The 15,304-nt window shown below is 40.1% G+C and overlaps 1 protein-coding gene and 1 pseudogene across 8 annotated transcripts in view; one reads left to right on the top strand and one right to left on the bottom strand.

Moving 5' to 3' along the window:
- The window catches only part of KIF1B (kinesin family member 1B), a 151,126-nt gene that overhangs the window by 30,540 nt on the left and 105,282 nt on the right, over nucleotides 1–15,304 (top strand). For 7 of the 8 annotated variants that reach the window (XM_049618126.1, XM_049618127.1, XM_049618131.1 and 4 more), the window contains 3 exons: nucleotides 8,528–8,604; nucleotides 9,365–9,544; nucleotides 13,331–13,396. In XM_049618126.1, coding sequence (XP_049474083.1) covers nucleotides 8,528–8,604; nucleotides 9,365–9,544; nucleotides 13,331–13,396 — 323 coding nt within the window. Of the gene's footprint in view, nucleotides 1–5,947; nucleotides 7,960–8,527; nucleotides 8,605–9,364; nucleotides 9,545–13,330; nucleotides 13,397–15,304 lie in introns of those variants that run through there. The other variant, XM_049618130.1, reaches the window with a different exon arrangement.
- LOC125913325 (transmembrane protein 126A-like) lies at nucleotides 2,413–3,585 on the bottom strand (annotated as a pseudogene).

Here is a 15,304-nt window from a genome sequence, read left to right as displayed (position 1 = left end):
TTGCCCCAGGGTTTCCTAACGCAGTTCTCTCTGACTTGGGATGCGTATTGCCCAGTGGTTTGGAGCCTTGGGGCCAGATGTTCCAAGCTGTAGTCTAGGCCCTGACCTGGGACAAGCGCCTTCTTCTCTGGTGCTCCAAATATAAAATGGAGAAGATAATAGCATCTACTTCGTAAGGTTATCATGAGGATTAAATGAGTGAATACATGTAATGCTTTATTTAGCCCAGTGTTTGGAACATAGTAAGCATTTACTACGTGCTAGCTGTTGTTATCTCTGCACTTTCCTTAGTCATCTCCTTTATCCTTCAGCCCAGCCTTCTCTGTTTTATCACATCAGAGTTTACCTGTTTATGTGTTCTTATAGGACCCCATGCTTGTCTAGCATGGCTCTTATTATAATTTGAGAGCATTTATTTATTTTATGTGATTGTATGTCTTTCTTCTCCATTGGCTATTAGCCCTAGAAGGGCAGAAATAACTTGTTTGTTTGCCATTTTATCCCCAGCACAGTGCCTGGCACATAGTTTGTGCTTAATAAATATGTTTTGTGCTCAGTAAATATGCCCAATGAATGAAAGTGCTGTTTAAGTTTTCTTTTCTTAAACTAGGGTCTTGGGATCTTTTGCAATAATGCTTCTTTGGGGGAAAGATTAACGTTAGCATGGAAACTAGCGTCATTTCCCGCCAACCTGGGAGATTTGGAAAGCTGAGCACAATGAGTAAAAGTGTAGAAGGCAAAGGGGCAGGGACTGTTCAAAGACAGGCAGAAAGATCAGGAAAATGAACTTGTTCAGGTGGATGCCATCTAACAGTGTTTTGTTGAAGATCTTTGATGCACCTAGGTGTAGTTATGATCTATTCACCAGTGACTCAGCCAGTGTACCTCACCCTTCTGATGGAATGTATGTTTCAGAGGAAGTGCTTGGGAAGATGAGTACTGAGAAATTAGCATTTATTTATGTCTGTTGGTGTTTATCATATGGCACTGCCTCTTGGGTGTGTGTCTTGTGTGTGAGGTCAAGAATCTGTTTCACACCCACATAAGAATCCTTAGGCTGGGCAAGCCTTTTATATGTAGGACACTGGAGAAAATTTTACAGCGATAAATTTGAATGGTAAGGTACCCTCTGTCTGATATGAAAGTCCATATTTCCTGTGACATGTATACTGTAAGACACAGTTCTCAAGACCTGGAGAAGGAGAGGGATTTCCAACACCTACCCCACTCTTCCTGCCTCCATTATATTTTCCTTTATCCTTGACCTTCCTGGTGACCTCCATCAACATATCTTCCTGTTTAAAACCTGGTTATCTTTTCTCCTGTCCCCTGTTTACCTATTACTGCTGTTTCCTGAAAGTTGTATTTCTACTCCTGAGATTGGAATTTAGATTCCTCCTCTTCCAGAGATTAATCTTTCTTGCCAGAAGGTGAGTAAGTTGGCTGCTCAGGAAGAAAAGACTCAGGAAGCAAGTTGTGTAGAGAGAGCTATGTACCAGTCCACATACAAGCATCAGCTACTTATGAAGTCAGCACAGTGAGTGATACAGAAAGAGGAGTCATGGTTTCCAGCTACAAAGCAGTGACAATCTGTAAGGAAAGATAAAACTAACATAGTCCTTGGGTCTTTGGGTATATATTGAGAATCTACTATGTGGCAGGTGCTCTCCTCGGAACTGGAATATAGCAGTGGATGAAACAGAAGTTCTGGTGTCCTGGAACCTGCATGCCAGTGACTCGTAATAAGTCAGGTAGTCAGGAGTGCAGTGAAGACAAGTAAGGCAGGGAAAGCAGATGGAGAGTGAAGGCACGCCCAGAAAAGGGCCATCTGATATGGTGCCATGTGAGCAGAGACCTGTATGAAGTTAGGGGGTGGGCTGTTCCCACACCTGGGCGAGTGGCACTCCTGGTAGAGCCAAAGTTCAGAGGCCCTGAAGTGAGGGTATATCTTCAGTAAGAAGGGCAGTGGGGCTGGAGTGGGGAGTGAATCACTCCAGTAGCTGGACAGGAGCTCAGAGGGAGAGTAGAGTTTTGTTCAGTGTATGCTGGGACCCCATCGGAATGCTCACCAGAGGCATGTCATGGATCTGATCTGGGTTAGTCTGAGCAAAGGACCACCGTTTGCAGTGTGGGGATAAGACTCTCCGGGGGGGGGGGGGGGGGGGGGGGAGGGGAAGCCGGGAGCCTTGTTAGGAATTACCGCAGTCTTCTGGTGAAGGAGGCAGTAGTTTGGACCAGGGTGGTAACGGTGGTGCTGGAGAAGCCATGGGATTCTGGATTCATTTTGAAAGTAGAGCTGACAGGATAGATCAGATGTAGGGTGTTAAGAGAAGAAAGTTGGAGGTGATTCTTTTTTTTTTAAGGTTTCTTTATTTTTGAGAGAGAGACAGAGACAGAGCCTGAGTGGGGGAGGAGCAGAGAGAGGGAGACACAGAATCCAAAGCAGGCTCCAGGTTCTGAGCTGTCAGCACAGAGCCTGATGCAGGGCTGGAACCCATGAATAGCGAGATCATGACCTGAGCTGAAATTGGATGCTCAACCGACTGAGCCACCCAGGCGCCCGGAGATGATTCTTGAGGTCATCTGTGAAAAGTTGGCTTGTGGAGGTAGGTCCAGGTCTGGAGTATACTGTGTGTCCGGAGAAGTCTTCATAGGAGAAGAGGCCTGAGGTGTGGAAGTTGCTTAAAAGGGGCCTTGAAAAGTGGCATGAAAGGTGATTTTATAGAAAATAAAACAATATGAGGTGTACAGCATTTAAAAGAGTTACGTTCTGACTCTAGCCCTCAAAATGTTCCTGGGATCCATTTCTTGTAAAAAAAAAAAAAAAGATGATTTATCCTAAACAAAGCCTGCACACTGTTGACGTGTGACCCTGGCAGGCATGCTGCGTTTGTAGCAGTGTTTACATTGGTGAAAATAGTTTATTTTTATTTACTTATTTATTTATTTTATTCATACACTAGACATTTATTCATACATTACAGTTTTATTTTTGTGTACAGAGTTGTTTAACAATCACTGAATTTCTAGGCCAGGTTCAGGTAACTGAAGAGCCTTTATAACTAACTTATATTGTCTAGATCCAAGGTATGCTGCAAACATGGTCTGGAGCAAAATGGGAAATAACATCTTTCTAAAGATGAGCTTCGAAATTCTAGTCCAGTAAGTTGTTTCCTTTTTCTGGTAGCAGGGCTGACTCATACCTGGCTGCTAGGCCACCATTCACAGGTATAGCCAAGAAAACAGGGTACGGACCACCAAAAACAAGACCAACCAGTCCACCCCGTGTTACGGTACAGGTTTCACAATTCAAATCACCTGTATTCAAAGGTAGATTTGCAAAACCTTTGCAAGTTGCATGGCAGTCAAAAATGGGATCGCTGCCATTGGTAAGCCAGCAGCTGTAGGAGCCTGTGTCACGTTCAAGATGCGTCGAAGAAGACTGTTTGCTATTAGACCACAGAGAGCAGCATTAAGTCCGATATAAACTGATCCATGTTCAAACAGATTCCTTTCTGCTTCTGGGAGGTGGTTAATTTTTCTGGTTATGATACTGAAAACTAAATCTTCCCTGACAGTTATCATCTGGTTCACGATTTTTCATCTTGAGCCTTATGCTCTGCTCACAACCCTCCTCTGCACGCTGGGGTTCACTCCAGCCTTTGCTCAACTAGCCTGAACGCAGCCATCTTTGGCTGACCCGTGACTCGGGTCAGCGGTGAAAATAATTTATGTGTTGAAGATATTATGAATTGCTATTGATAGCATTAATTAATTATTAATTATTCTTACACTGTGTTAAATAGTGCCTAATCTTTTGGTAATACAATTCTATGTTTTTTCTGTGAAAGTTGATAAGATGAACTGGTACTTTATGTGTAATCTGCACAGGTGTGTACTATTCTTCTTTTTCTTTTTATGCTTCTAAAAATGGCATGGGATTTAATGAAATTAAAATTATGCATGACAAATGGAGGGACATGCATCTGAATGTGTGTTTGGTGCAGAGGATCCACGAGACGCAGTCCATATATTGAAGGGGATTTATAATGTGGTAGGAGCACCTGAGATTTGGTGGCACAGGTAAAGAACCCCAACGTAGTTTTGATTCTTGGCGAGAAATAGAATTCTTATGTTCCGCTTTAGCTTATTTTATCAATTAGTGAATGAACTTTCCTAACTTTGGTGTAAGGACTATGGACTGTAGCCACTAAAACACCGAGTGAAAAACAAGATAAAATACCTATTTTTCAAAATGAGCATTTGTATATTGCTTTCCTCATTTAATCCTGTGAACTAGGTATGATCTCAGTTTTAGGGAGGACTTAAAAGTGCAGCAATACCCAAGGTGACAAAAAATTCTAAATATTAAGGGTCTGTCATGTATTTAGAATATTAACATATTCTAAACCGTCTTTTGATCCAAATCCCATTCCCTTTCCATTATATGTACTGTGTTATCCCTCCCCCCTTTTATTAATGTTGAAACATCCTGTTTCTTAATTGGGTTAAAGGAAGTAAGTTAGATCTCAACTGTTACTAATTCAGAAAGAAAAAAACCTTTGGCACATTGAGAACATATTATTAGTTCATTGTGAAAGTAATGGTGGAGTTCATGGACTTCTGATGAGGTCAAGTGCTGTCATTGATACTTTATCTTTTTTAAAAAAAAAAACAAAAAAATGTTTTTTAAATTTATTTTGAGAGATAGAGAGCATGAGAGAGCGTGAGTGGGGGAGGTGTGGAGAGAGAGAGGGAGAGAGAATCCCAAGTAGGCTCCCTGCTGTCAGCACAGAGTTCAGCTCAGGGCTCAGTCTTCTTATGAGCTGTGAGATCATGACCTGAATGGAAGTCAAGAGTCCAGTGCTTAAGTGACTGAGCCACCCAGGTACCCAAGTAGTTTCTTTTTTTAAATAATTTTTTAAGTCTGTTTTTTTTTTTTTAATGTTTATTTATTTTTGAGAGGAGGGGAGGGACAGAGGTGGGGGGCAGAGGGTCTGAAGCGGGCTCTGCGCTGACAGCAGAGAAGAGAGCCTGACGTTGGGCTCAAACTCACGAACTGTGAGATCATGACCTGAGCTGAAGTTGGATGTTTAACTGACTGAACCACCCACATGCCCCCCGATATTTTATCTTTTTTTTTTAATGTTTATTTTTGAGAAAGACAGAGCATGAGTGGCGGGGGTGGGGGACACACCAGAAAGAGAGGGAGACACAGAATCTGAAGCAGGCTCCAGGCTCTGAGCTGTCAGCACAGAGCCTGACGTGGAGCTTGAACTCACCAACTGCAAGATCATGACCTGAGCTGAAGTCAGATGCTCAACCAACTGAGCTACCCAGGTGCCCTCTGATATTTTATCTTTATAACAGTTTTTTCTTTTCATTTGTAGAGTTGGGAGTTCCAAAATTTTTTATTAGGAACACTTCCTATATTCAAGACGGTACAAAGCATATATAAATATAAGAATAATATAAAACACCCAATGTTTATAGCAGCACTCTCAACAATAGCCAAATTATGGAAAGAGCCTAAATGTCCATCAACTGATGAATGGATAAAGAAATTGTGGTTTATATACACAATGGAGTACTACATGGCAATAAGAAAGAACGAAATATGGCCCTTTGTAGCAACGTGGATGGAACTGGAGAGTGTGATGCTAAGTGAAATAAGCCATACAGAGAAAGACAGATACCGTATGTTTTCACTCTTATGTGGATCCTGAGAAACGTAACAGAAACCCATGGGGAAGGGGAAGGAAAAAAAAAAAAAAAAAAGAGGTTAGAGTGGGAGAGAGCCAAAGCATAAGAGAATGTTAAAAACTGAGAACAAACTGAGGGTTGATGGGGGGTGGGAGGGAGGGGAGGGTGGGGGATGGGTATTGAGGAGGGCACCTTTTGGGATGAGCACTGGGTGTTGTAGGGAAACGAATTTGACAGTAAATTTCATATATTGAAAAAAAAAAGAATAATATAAAACAAACTATCCTTTAACTGCTACCCAGTTAACATAGAAATTATCCATGCCTTCTGGGGCTCTCTGCTTACACTACCCTCTCAAACAGGTAACAACAACATTGAGTTTTACGTTGTTCTGAAGTGTCTTCTGTAAATATCTTTCATTTAGGAATTAAATATTTTTAAAAATATTGTGGATAATTTCATCTTGCTTAACATAACTGTAATGCAAATAGCCCTTTAAAATTATATTTTGATTTACTTATTTATGTTAAAAAGGGTTTTGTCTGCATACAAGCAGTTACTTAAAAGGCAGCATGGTTTCAAATCTGTAAGTTAGGAAACTTTATTAGTTTCAGGAGTTTCAAAGATCCGGAAGAAGGGAATCGTAAGGAAGAGGAAAAGGATTTCAAGTGAATCAAGGAAGTTACTCACTGGTGTGCTGTTTCTTTTTCTTTACTAGGAAAAAGAGAACAAAGAGGTAGGATTGAAAACCAGCCCTTAAGTGTTCTTGGCAGAATCAGTACCACCAATGAGTAGCTAAAAGACTGAAGTATGGCTTAAAAGTTTTTATGACGGGGGTGCCTGGGTGGCTCAGTCAGTTAAGCGTCAGGCTTCGGCTCAGGTCGTGATCTCAACGGTTTGTGGGTTCGAGCCCCGTTTCTGGCTCTGTGCTGACAGCTCGGAGCCTGGAACCTGCTTCGGATTTTGTGTTGCCTTCTCTCTCTCTCTCTCTCTCTCTCTCTCTCTCTGCCCCTCCGCCACTTGCTTTTGGTCTCTCTCTCTCTCAAATAAACATTAAAAAAAAATTTTTTTTTAATGAAGTTTTATGACAGCACATTTCCTATAGGTTACAAAGTGTTTATTTTAACCATGTTTTTGAGTGGTGAAGACTACTTCAGAGGTCATATCCTGTGTCTCGTCATTGTCTTTATTGCTGAGCCCCTGAAACCTGAATCTGGTTCACATGCCACTGATTTCCGTTTTCTTGGTAGAGTTTGTGTGTAGACTTTCATCTTTTAGGAACTGTAATCCTCATAATTCCTAGTTTTAAATGGGTAAGGAGAGTTTTGAGCAATGTCTGTGATGTAATTTGGGGGGGGTGATTATGTGCATACGCATACACGCACACGTGAAGTATGCGTACGCATAAAAATGCCTGTGTCTACCTTGACAGTTGATACATGTAGGGAATAGCCTTTAGATGACGGGTGCCTTGGCTAAGAGTGTGGGCTCTGGAGTTAAACTCTCCAAGTCCACATCCTGGATTGCCACTAGCTAGCTGTCTATACAGCCTTGGGTAAGTTATTTAACCTCTTTGTGATAGTGTCTCTATCTATACGGTGGCAGTAATGAAACCTCTATGTGCTTTAGTGGCTGGGAGGATGAAATAGGTTAGTACACAGGAAGGTCTCAGAGCTTAGAGTAAGTGCTCCATGAGTGTTGGCTATTATTTAAATCTTGTCCCTAGTGCCTTTTAGTTAGAAGCACACTTCTTTGCTTAGGTTGCCATTTGTGTGTGGGGAGATGTTCTTTCTAGAACTATGTCTGCTTGTCACATGATTATGTGCAGTGTGAGCCTTATTAATACTCTGTCAGCATTTGAGGTTTGAACATAAGTTGTGGGGCCATACCCAGTGGAATCCAGCGCGAGAGAGAACTAAGCACCGTAGCAACTGTTGCTATTTATGTCCTGAGCAGCAGCTGCCCTGGACAGATTTATTTTTAATCCTGATCTCACTGATAGCCTGGGATGTGGCCATGCCTTCCAGAGAAGCAGATTGGTTGAGATGTCTGGTCTTTGAGGAGATTTCGTGACCACATGTTATAAAGATTCTATTCCATGTGAAATATGAGACGCTGAAGCTTTGTATGTAAGAGAAAGGAAGAGAGGCGAAACTTCAGCATTCAGTCAGTCCCCAAAGTAGAGTGTGACTGGATTAATCACTCGAGAAATATTTTCACTGTCGGCAGTAAGGCTTCGTGCTTTGCAGTCAAGAAGTAATTTTGCTTTCTGTAACATTCTACAGAAGATTTGTGGTGTGTGGTTCTACTGTATACATACGTAATACACACATGTACATGCATACTTGATTATCAACTGTGGATTTCAGCAAAAAGACTGTCTTTCATTATCAAATGCTTTTCTAAAGTAATAATAAGATCTTTAAAAAGAGTTTATTTCAGGTAGTAGTTGGATCGATTCAATAATTTTCTAATTTTTATTTCTGATGTATTGAAATATTTTAAGCTTTATGAAGTACCTTGAAATAGTAATGTGGCCCATTTCCAAATTTTGAATATTTCCTGAGCACCTACTGTATGCCAGGCTGTGTTCTAAATCCTGGTGGCACCCGGTGAATGTTGTTGGTCTGATTCTTTTAAGTTCTGTGGACAGATCCTACCTATTAAGGATGTGATTGTTTAAAAAATTTTTACATTTCCGTGTTCAGATTCAGTAGTATGAATTTCCTGATTTGGGTGTTTTGAATTTACAACATAACATCATGTTGAACTAAAGAAAATGTAACTGAGTGACTTATCAAATCAAATCATTTTCATTCTCTAGGTATTATTAACCCAAAGAACCCAAAGGAAGCTCCAAAGTCCTTCAGTTTCGACTACTCCTACTGGTCGCACACCTCGGTGCGTATACTCGGGGTGCGGCGCAATAGAGCGGGCAGGCCGGGAGCAGTTGTGAAAGCGCTCGAAGGTCCACAGGGAAAGCAAAGATGCCCGACACCCAGGGAACGGAGAGAGCGGGGGCCCTTTGCAGTGCCCTTACTTGGTAAAGGACCCCCAGTCTTGCAGGCTCCTGGGGATTGTTCCTCAACTAGAGCTTGCTTCTGCAACTCTTCATTACATGTTTTTCCTGGTTTTTTTGGTTTTCCTCTTCTGTTTTGTGTTGGAGTAGGAAAGGTTTCAAACTCCTGACAAAGCCTGCTGGCCAAGGGAAGGGGCCTGTGAAGGGGGGGTCGACGCTCGTCACTAGGAGCTGGGTTTATTGAGAAATAGCCACACCACCTGGAGTGAGTGCAGAGGAGTATTTCTATATATGGACTTGACCTTTGATCTTTCAGTCCCATTTTCCATTTAAGAAAACGTTCTTGCAGCTTCTATGAATGGAAGAGTAATACTTTTAAGATTATGGAAAGTGAAATGTAATCAAGTGAGGTAATTTCGTGTAGGTATTTTTACGTGTGGCTGTGACCTGGATGACTGTGGTTGTGTGTGTGTTTAATAAGAGAAAAATAAACTGTGTGTTGGAGGAACTAAGAAATTTTATAATACATTTTAGGTGACTGTTGAGATTCCAGACACTTTTGATTTATTATAGAAGTAATCAAATAAACATAGGAAAGTATACAAATAAAATGCCATTGATTTCTCCTTTTAATCTTTCCAGCCTGAAGATCCCTGTTTTGCATCTCAAAACCGCGTGTACAATGACATTGGAAAGGAAATGCTCTTACATGCCTTTGAGGGCTATAATGTCTGTATTTTTGCCTACGGGCAGACTGGTGCTGGGAAATCTTATACAATGATGGGTAAACAAGAAGAAAGCCAGGCTGGCATCATTCCACAGGTAAAGAAGCAAAAAATGACAAAAGACCTCTGTTTATTATTACTCTTAGTCTTCAGTTGCTGTAATAGTTATTTTTACTTAGCAGACACTTATTCAGGGACTATTGTATGTGAGGCACAAAAATAAATCACTGGTCCCCTTCTCTCAAAGTAACTAACAGTCTGGTGGAAAAAGACTGATGTGTATACATGTCCGTCTTTAAAGGCAGGGAAGTTGACGTTCTGTAAAGATTTTGCTGTACCCCCACGTCTGGTTATTGTATCTCCTGACCCGTGTTACCGGCTTCTTAAAAAAAAGTGGTAGTATGTGCCATGCTCTGTTCTGAGTCCTGGGGACACCAGTGTTGTCGCCGGTCTGATACCCCCGCCCCCAAGTCCCATATATAGATCACCTCGTAAGCATGAGATTATTTTTGTTTTTTGATTGCCTTCTCAGAGATATTTTCCTTTTATCTTATTAATTTGATGCTAACACTTTAAGCTTGAATGGTCTGGGAAATCTTAAGAGCAGTGTCTTTGGCCTTGTATTGTTCGGAATGGAGAAGAGTTGTAACCCAGGTATTTAGAAGGAACTTCTTTTGGTAATAAGAAAAATATGGTTGGTTTGCGTTTATTGGTGATATTTGGAATTAATTTTAAAGTGTTTTTTAAAATACAGGCTTAGTGTGACTCATCTCTGTATTCTGAGAACAAAATAATCATAAGAGAGCAGTAGCTACTTTTCCTAATGGATTATTGGAGCATAATTTTAAATTCAGCTGTATAATTGAAATGCTTCACTATCAGTAAACGTCAAGAATTTTTCAGAAAAAATTGAACATACTAGCATATTTTTTTCTGTGAGAAATACATGTCAATATGAAGATATACTTGGGAATTGTCCTTCTTTATATGCAGGAATAGCAATTACAGTACTAATTAGAGAAGACATTAGGTAGCACTCACCATGTGCCAAGTACTGGTCCAAGTGTTTCACAGACATTAGCTTATCTATAGATATCCTCCTCATTTGACCCTAAGAGGTAGATGTTGTTGTTTCTTTTTTCATTTTTCTCTTCTCTTCTCTTTCTTCCTTTCCTTTCCTTTCCTTTCCTTTCCTTTCCTTTCCTTTCCTCTTCTCCTCTTCTTTCATTTAATTTCATTTTCCTAATTGCATTTTTCTTTCTTTTTTTTTTTTTTTTTGAGAGAGAGAGGGGATGCAAGTGAGCGAGAGACTGAGAGAGAGAGAGAGAGAATGAGAATCCAACGAGGGGCAGGTGGTGGGGGGAGAGAAAGAGAGGGGAGGGGACAAGCTCATGTTCACCCAATGTGGGGCTCAAGCACACCTGAAGTAGGGCTTGTGCTCACCCGAAGCGGGGCTGGAACACAACGATGCTGGGCTCGAACTCACAAACTGTGAGATCACGACCTGAGCGGAAGTCAAATGCTTAACCAACTGAGCCACCCAGGCGCCCTTGTTTTATTTTATTTTCCTCATTTTATTTTATTTTTTTTGTGATTTAACTTTATATTTATTTTTTAAAATTTACATCAAAATTAGTTAGTATATAGTGAAGCAATGATTTCAGTAGATTCCTTAATGCCCCTGACCCATTTAGCCCATCCCCCCTCCCACAACCCCTCTGGCAACCCTCTGTTTGTTCTCCATATTTATGAGTCTCTTTTGTTTTGTCCCCCTCCCTGTTTCTATATTATTTTTGTTTCCCTTCCCTTATGTTCATCTGTTTTGTCTCTTAAAGTCCTCATGTGAGTGAAGTCATATGATTTTTGTCTTCCTCTGAGTTTTTTTCCTCATTTTAAAGACGAGGAAACTGAGGCATAGGGAGGTCACATCACTTGCCCAGGGAAGTGGCAGAGCCAGAATTCAAAAGCAGGCTTTGCTTTTTCTACAATGTGATACTTCTTTAGCAATAAAATATCTTTTTGTAGATTATAGCAAGTTACAGTAGACAGTCCTGTTTATCCCGTCATCACACTTAGTTTCTCCTTCCCTCTCCTTTAACCTTAATTTGTTTGCTATTGGAATTTTTGTATAATTACATATATATCCCTTTTTTGGCAGAATTTTGGAATATTTTATTTTAATGCAAAAGGATTATCATTTAGAAACTGCCATTTTTAATACATTGTATTTTTTTTATTTTTTTTTAATATTCATTTTGACAGAGAAAGTGTGCTCGCACTCGCATGCATTCACACTTATGGGGGAGGGGCAGAGAGGGAAAGAGAGAATCCCAAGCAGGATCCACGCTTAGCACAGAGCTGGATGTGGGGCTCAGTCTTACAACCATGAGATTGTGACCCTAGCTGAAATCAAGAGTCAGGTGCTTAACTGAGCCACCCAGACACCCCTGTAATAAATGTAATTCTTTAAAAAAATTTTTTAATGTTTAGTTTTGAGAGAGAGAGAGAGAGAGCATGTGTGTGGGGCAGGGAGGGGCAGGAAGACAGGGAGACAGAGGATCCAAAGCAGTCTCCCGGCTGACAGTGCAGAGCCCGATTTGGGGCCCGAACTCACACCCCATGAGATTTTTTTTTTTTTTCCCCATGAGATTATGATCTGAGCCGTAGTCAGATGCTCAACCAACTGAGCCACACAGGCGCTCCCCACAGTAAATTTTAAGTTGTATTTAGACTTCTAGAGAATCACAAACATATAGTTCGTTTTCCAAATGTATATTGATTGCCTTGACATTAAATGTATAGCAAATGGGGCGCCTGGGTGGCTCAGTTGGTTGAGTCTCTGACTCTTGATTTCATCTTGGGTCATGATCTCAGGGTCCTGAGATTGAGCCCCACATGGGGCTCCTTGCTGAGTGTGGAGCCTCTTTAAGATTCTCTCTCTCTCTCCCTCCCTGTCTACCCCACCCTTACTACCCCATGTGTGTGCCCTCTCTGTCTCAAAAATAGTAATCATTTAAAAAAATGTATAGCAAATGAAAATTCAATAAAATTTTATTAAGTACTCCTATTAAAGTATCACATATTTTGAGTAAATTCAAAGGTTGGGGAGAGTGAAATTTTATGATTTTCCTGATCTAGAAAAATTAATGTTTTCTATTAGAAATTAGAAATGTCACCATGTTGTGGAGTATCTTCTCATAAAGGGTTTGGAATCTTAAGACAGAGGTAAAGGGGAAATTTTTATACAGTTAAAATTATTCTTTTTTTAAAAGATTTTATTTTTAAGTACTCTGCATTGAGTGTGGGGCTCGAACTTAACAACCCTGAGATTAGGAATCACACACTCCACCAACTGAGCCAGCCAGGCACCCCTATACAGTCAAAATTATTCTTAAATACCTTCATTTACTCCGTCTAAATAGCATGCATTCTCTTCTTATACATATATATGTATGAATTTATAACGTATATGGTAACTGACAATGTGTAATGTATACAGCGTGATAAATAAAATGCGTGCAAAGTGTAGTTTAATAGCAGTGACTGCTATGTAATAATGCTAATAGCAGAGTCACAGGTACTCGAGGATAGTGTGAAGAATTGAATTCACATAAACTAAATGTGCCAGGGACCTAACGCGGGAGAGCTCCTCCTCTTCCCTAAATGTGGCTTTCTTTGAGATGCTGTCATTGAGGGAGAATAGAGATGAGATTGGAAGAGACCATACTCCGAACTCTCCTTTTATTCCATTCAAAGCATTCACCTTTGATATTGTTGCTATTCATACTTTAAGAGAAAAGGGATCTCGCTAATTCGTTTAGCACTCATGAGTAACTTTGTACCTCTCTCATCTATGCTGTTCCCGCCTCTCCTGCTTCTGTAGTTGTGTGAAGAACTGTTCGAGAAAATCAACGACAACTGTAATGAAGAAATGTCTTACTCTGTAGAGGTGAGTACAACTGTGGGTTAAAGCAAGAGGCCTCCGGACTCCATTCCCTCCAGTGTTACTTTGCAAAGGCCCCACATTATGACTGAGCTAGATCACTTAACGATTCTCCCAGTTTTGTACTCGTAGGCTATTTCTAAGTTTGGGTCATAACGAATAGTGTCGCAATTAAATCCTTGTTCGTAAGTCGTAAGCTTGTTCATAAGCTTTATTTTTAGCTATTTCCTTTATGTAGCCGCTTGTCAGACAATACATTTGAATTGCCAAGTGGCTTTTTAGAAGGAAATGCTGTACCAATTTCCAGTCCTATCAGGAGGGTGTAAGCACCCATTGTGTCCTTGCCAACATTTAGTGTTTTCGTTTTTTACTCTGCCAATTTGAAAAGGGCACAATTTCTTGCTTACTTAAAGTAGAATTCTTTTGATTATTAGTGTAGTTGAACATCTGGTAAATTATGCACATGCCTGTTTACATTTTGGATTGCAGTGTTTATCTCGATATTCATTTGTGTGAATTCTTTCCCCTTTTAATATTATCAATAATGATTTCCGATAGGCATTCGTTTTTAAAATATTTATAATCAGATCTCTTCGCCCCTCCCTTCTTCATAATTGCTTTATAAGCTTAGAAAGTTACTCTCCATCCGGTGAATACTCCAGCTCTTTGAAGAACAGGTCTGTAGAATTGCATTCTATACATTAATTTATTTGATGAACATTTCCACTCATTTATATGTGCTTTATGAAGCTCTCGTTACCCCCATTTTTGGTACTCAGTTTCATAGAAACAAATGATGAAAGTCTTCCATTAACGTGAGCCTGTTCTGAGACATGAAGCCGTTTTTAAGCAAACTACTTTTTTTTATCTGTGTGTTGTGATTTTCTATAGGACTTACACAATTCCTAGTTGACCCACTTAGCTGGCTTGGGTTTCTTCTTTACAGCATTGCATTAATTTATAAGTTTTAAAGAATTCTGCTTTGTGAAGATCCTATGCCAAAAGGGGAATGTGCTGCTCTGAAAAATTTTTTTGTAAAAATGAATTCTCTAAATAGCTTGTCTCATCCTATAACTGTTATTTTTTTGAATACTAAATGTATGACAAATGAAAATTCTGTAGATTTTTATTCTTACTAAAATAATCACATAGTTTACACTATTCAAAGGATAGAGGGTGTGCCAGAATGTGACAGACTTTTTTGAGCTTATAGATAGATAATAAAAGAAGATGCCATTTCCTTTCATATTGGAGTTCACAGGCTCACTTGGGGTGTGGTGTAGATCCCTAGTTGATACTCTGGTTCCTTATGTTTGTGGGACCTCTGCCTCTTCTCCGTTCTCTCTTGTATTTGCTCTGCTCTGGCCACACTGGCTTTTTTTTTTTTTTTTTTTTTTTTTTGCTTTTTCTGGAACACACAAAAATTTTCCCTTTTTTGGGCTTTTTACTTTTTTTTTTTTTTAGCCTGAAATTTTATTCTCTTGGATATCTTTTGGTCTAAGTGTTGTAACTCCTTCAGGTCTTTTTTCAAATCTTATCCTCTCAACAAAGCTTACTTTGACCACCTTGTTTAGCACTGCAGCTTGCCCTCCACCCCTGCATTCCTGATCTCTCTTGCCCTGGTTGTTTCTTCCCCCCACAATACTCATCATATTCTAACCTACTTATAATCCTGTCTCTCTATTTATCTGCCTTTTGTTTATTTTCATTTAGAGTCATAAGCTCACCGGGACAGGAATTCTTGTCTGTTTCATTTACTGATATTTGCCAAGTGCCTTACAAAGTGCCTGGAAGATAATGCTGCTCAGTGAATTGAATTTGCCAAGTGGGGTCTGTAATGGTTAGCTCGAAAAGAAAAGAAATAGTGATGACTTTAGGTGGATTTGCATCTTAGAGAGTAAGTAACGGAGCATG

This window comes from Panthera uncia, assembly GCF_023721935.1.
Source record: "Panthera uncia isolate 11264 chromosome C1 unlocalized genomic scaffold, Puncia_PCG_1.0 HiC_scaffold_4, whole genome shotgun sequence".
NCBI lineage: Eukaryota > Metazoa > Chordata > Mammalia > Carnivora > Felidae > Panthera > Panthera uncia.
Note: the sequence above shows the minus strand (reverse complement) of the source record. Positions and strands in the feature narration are given on the sequence as shown.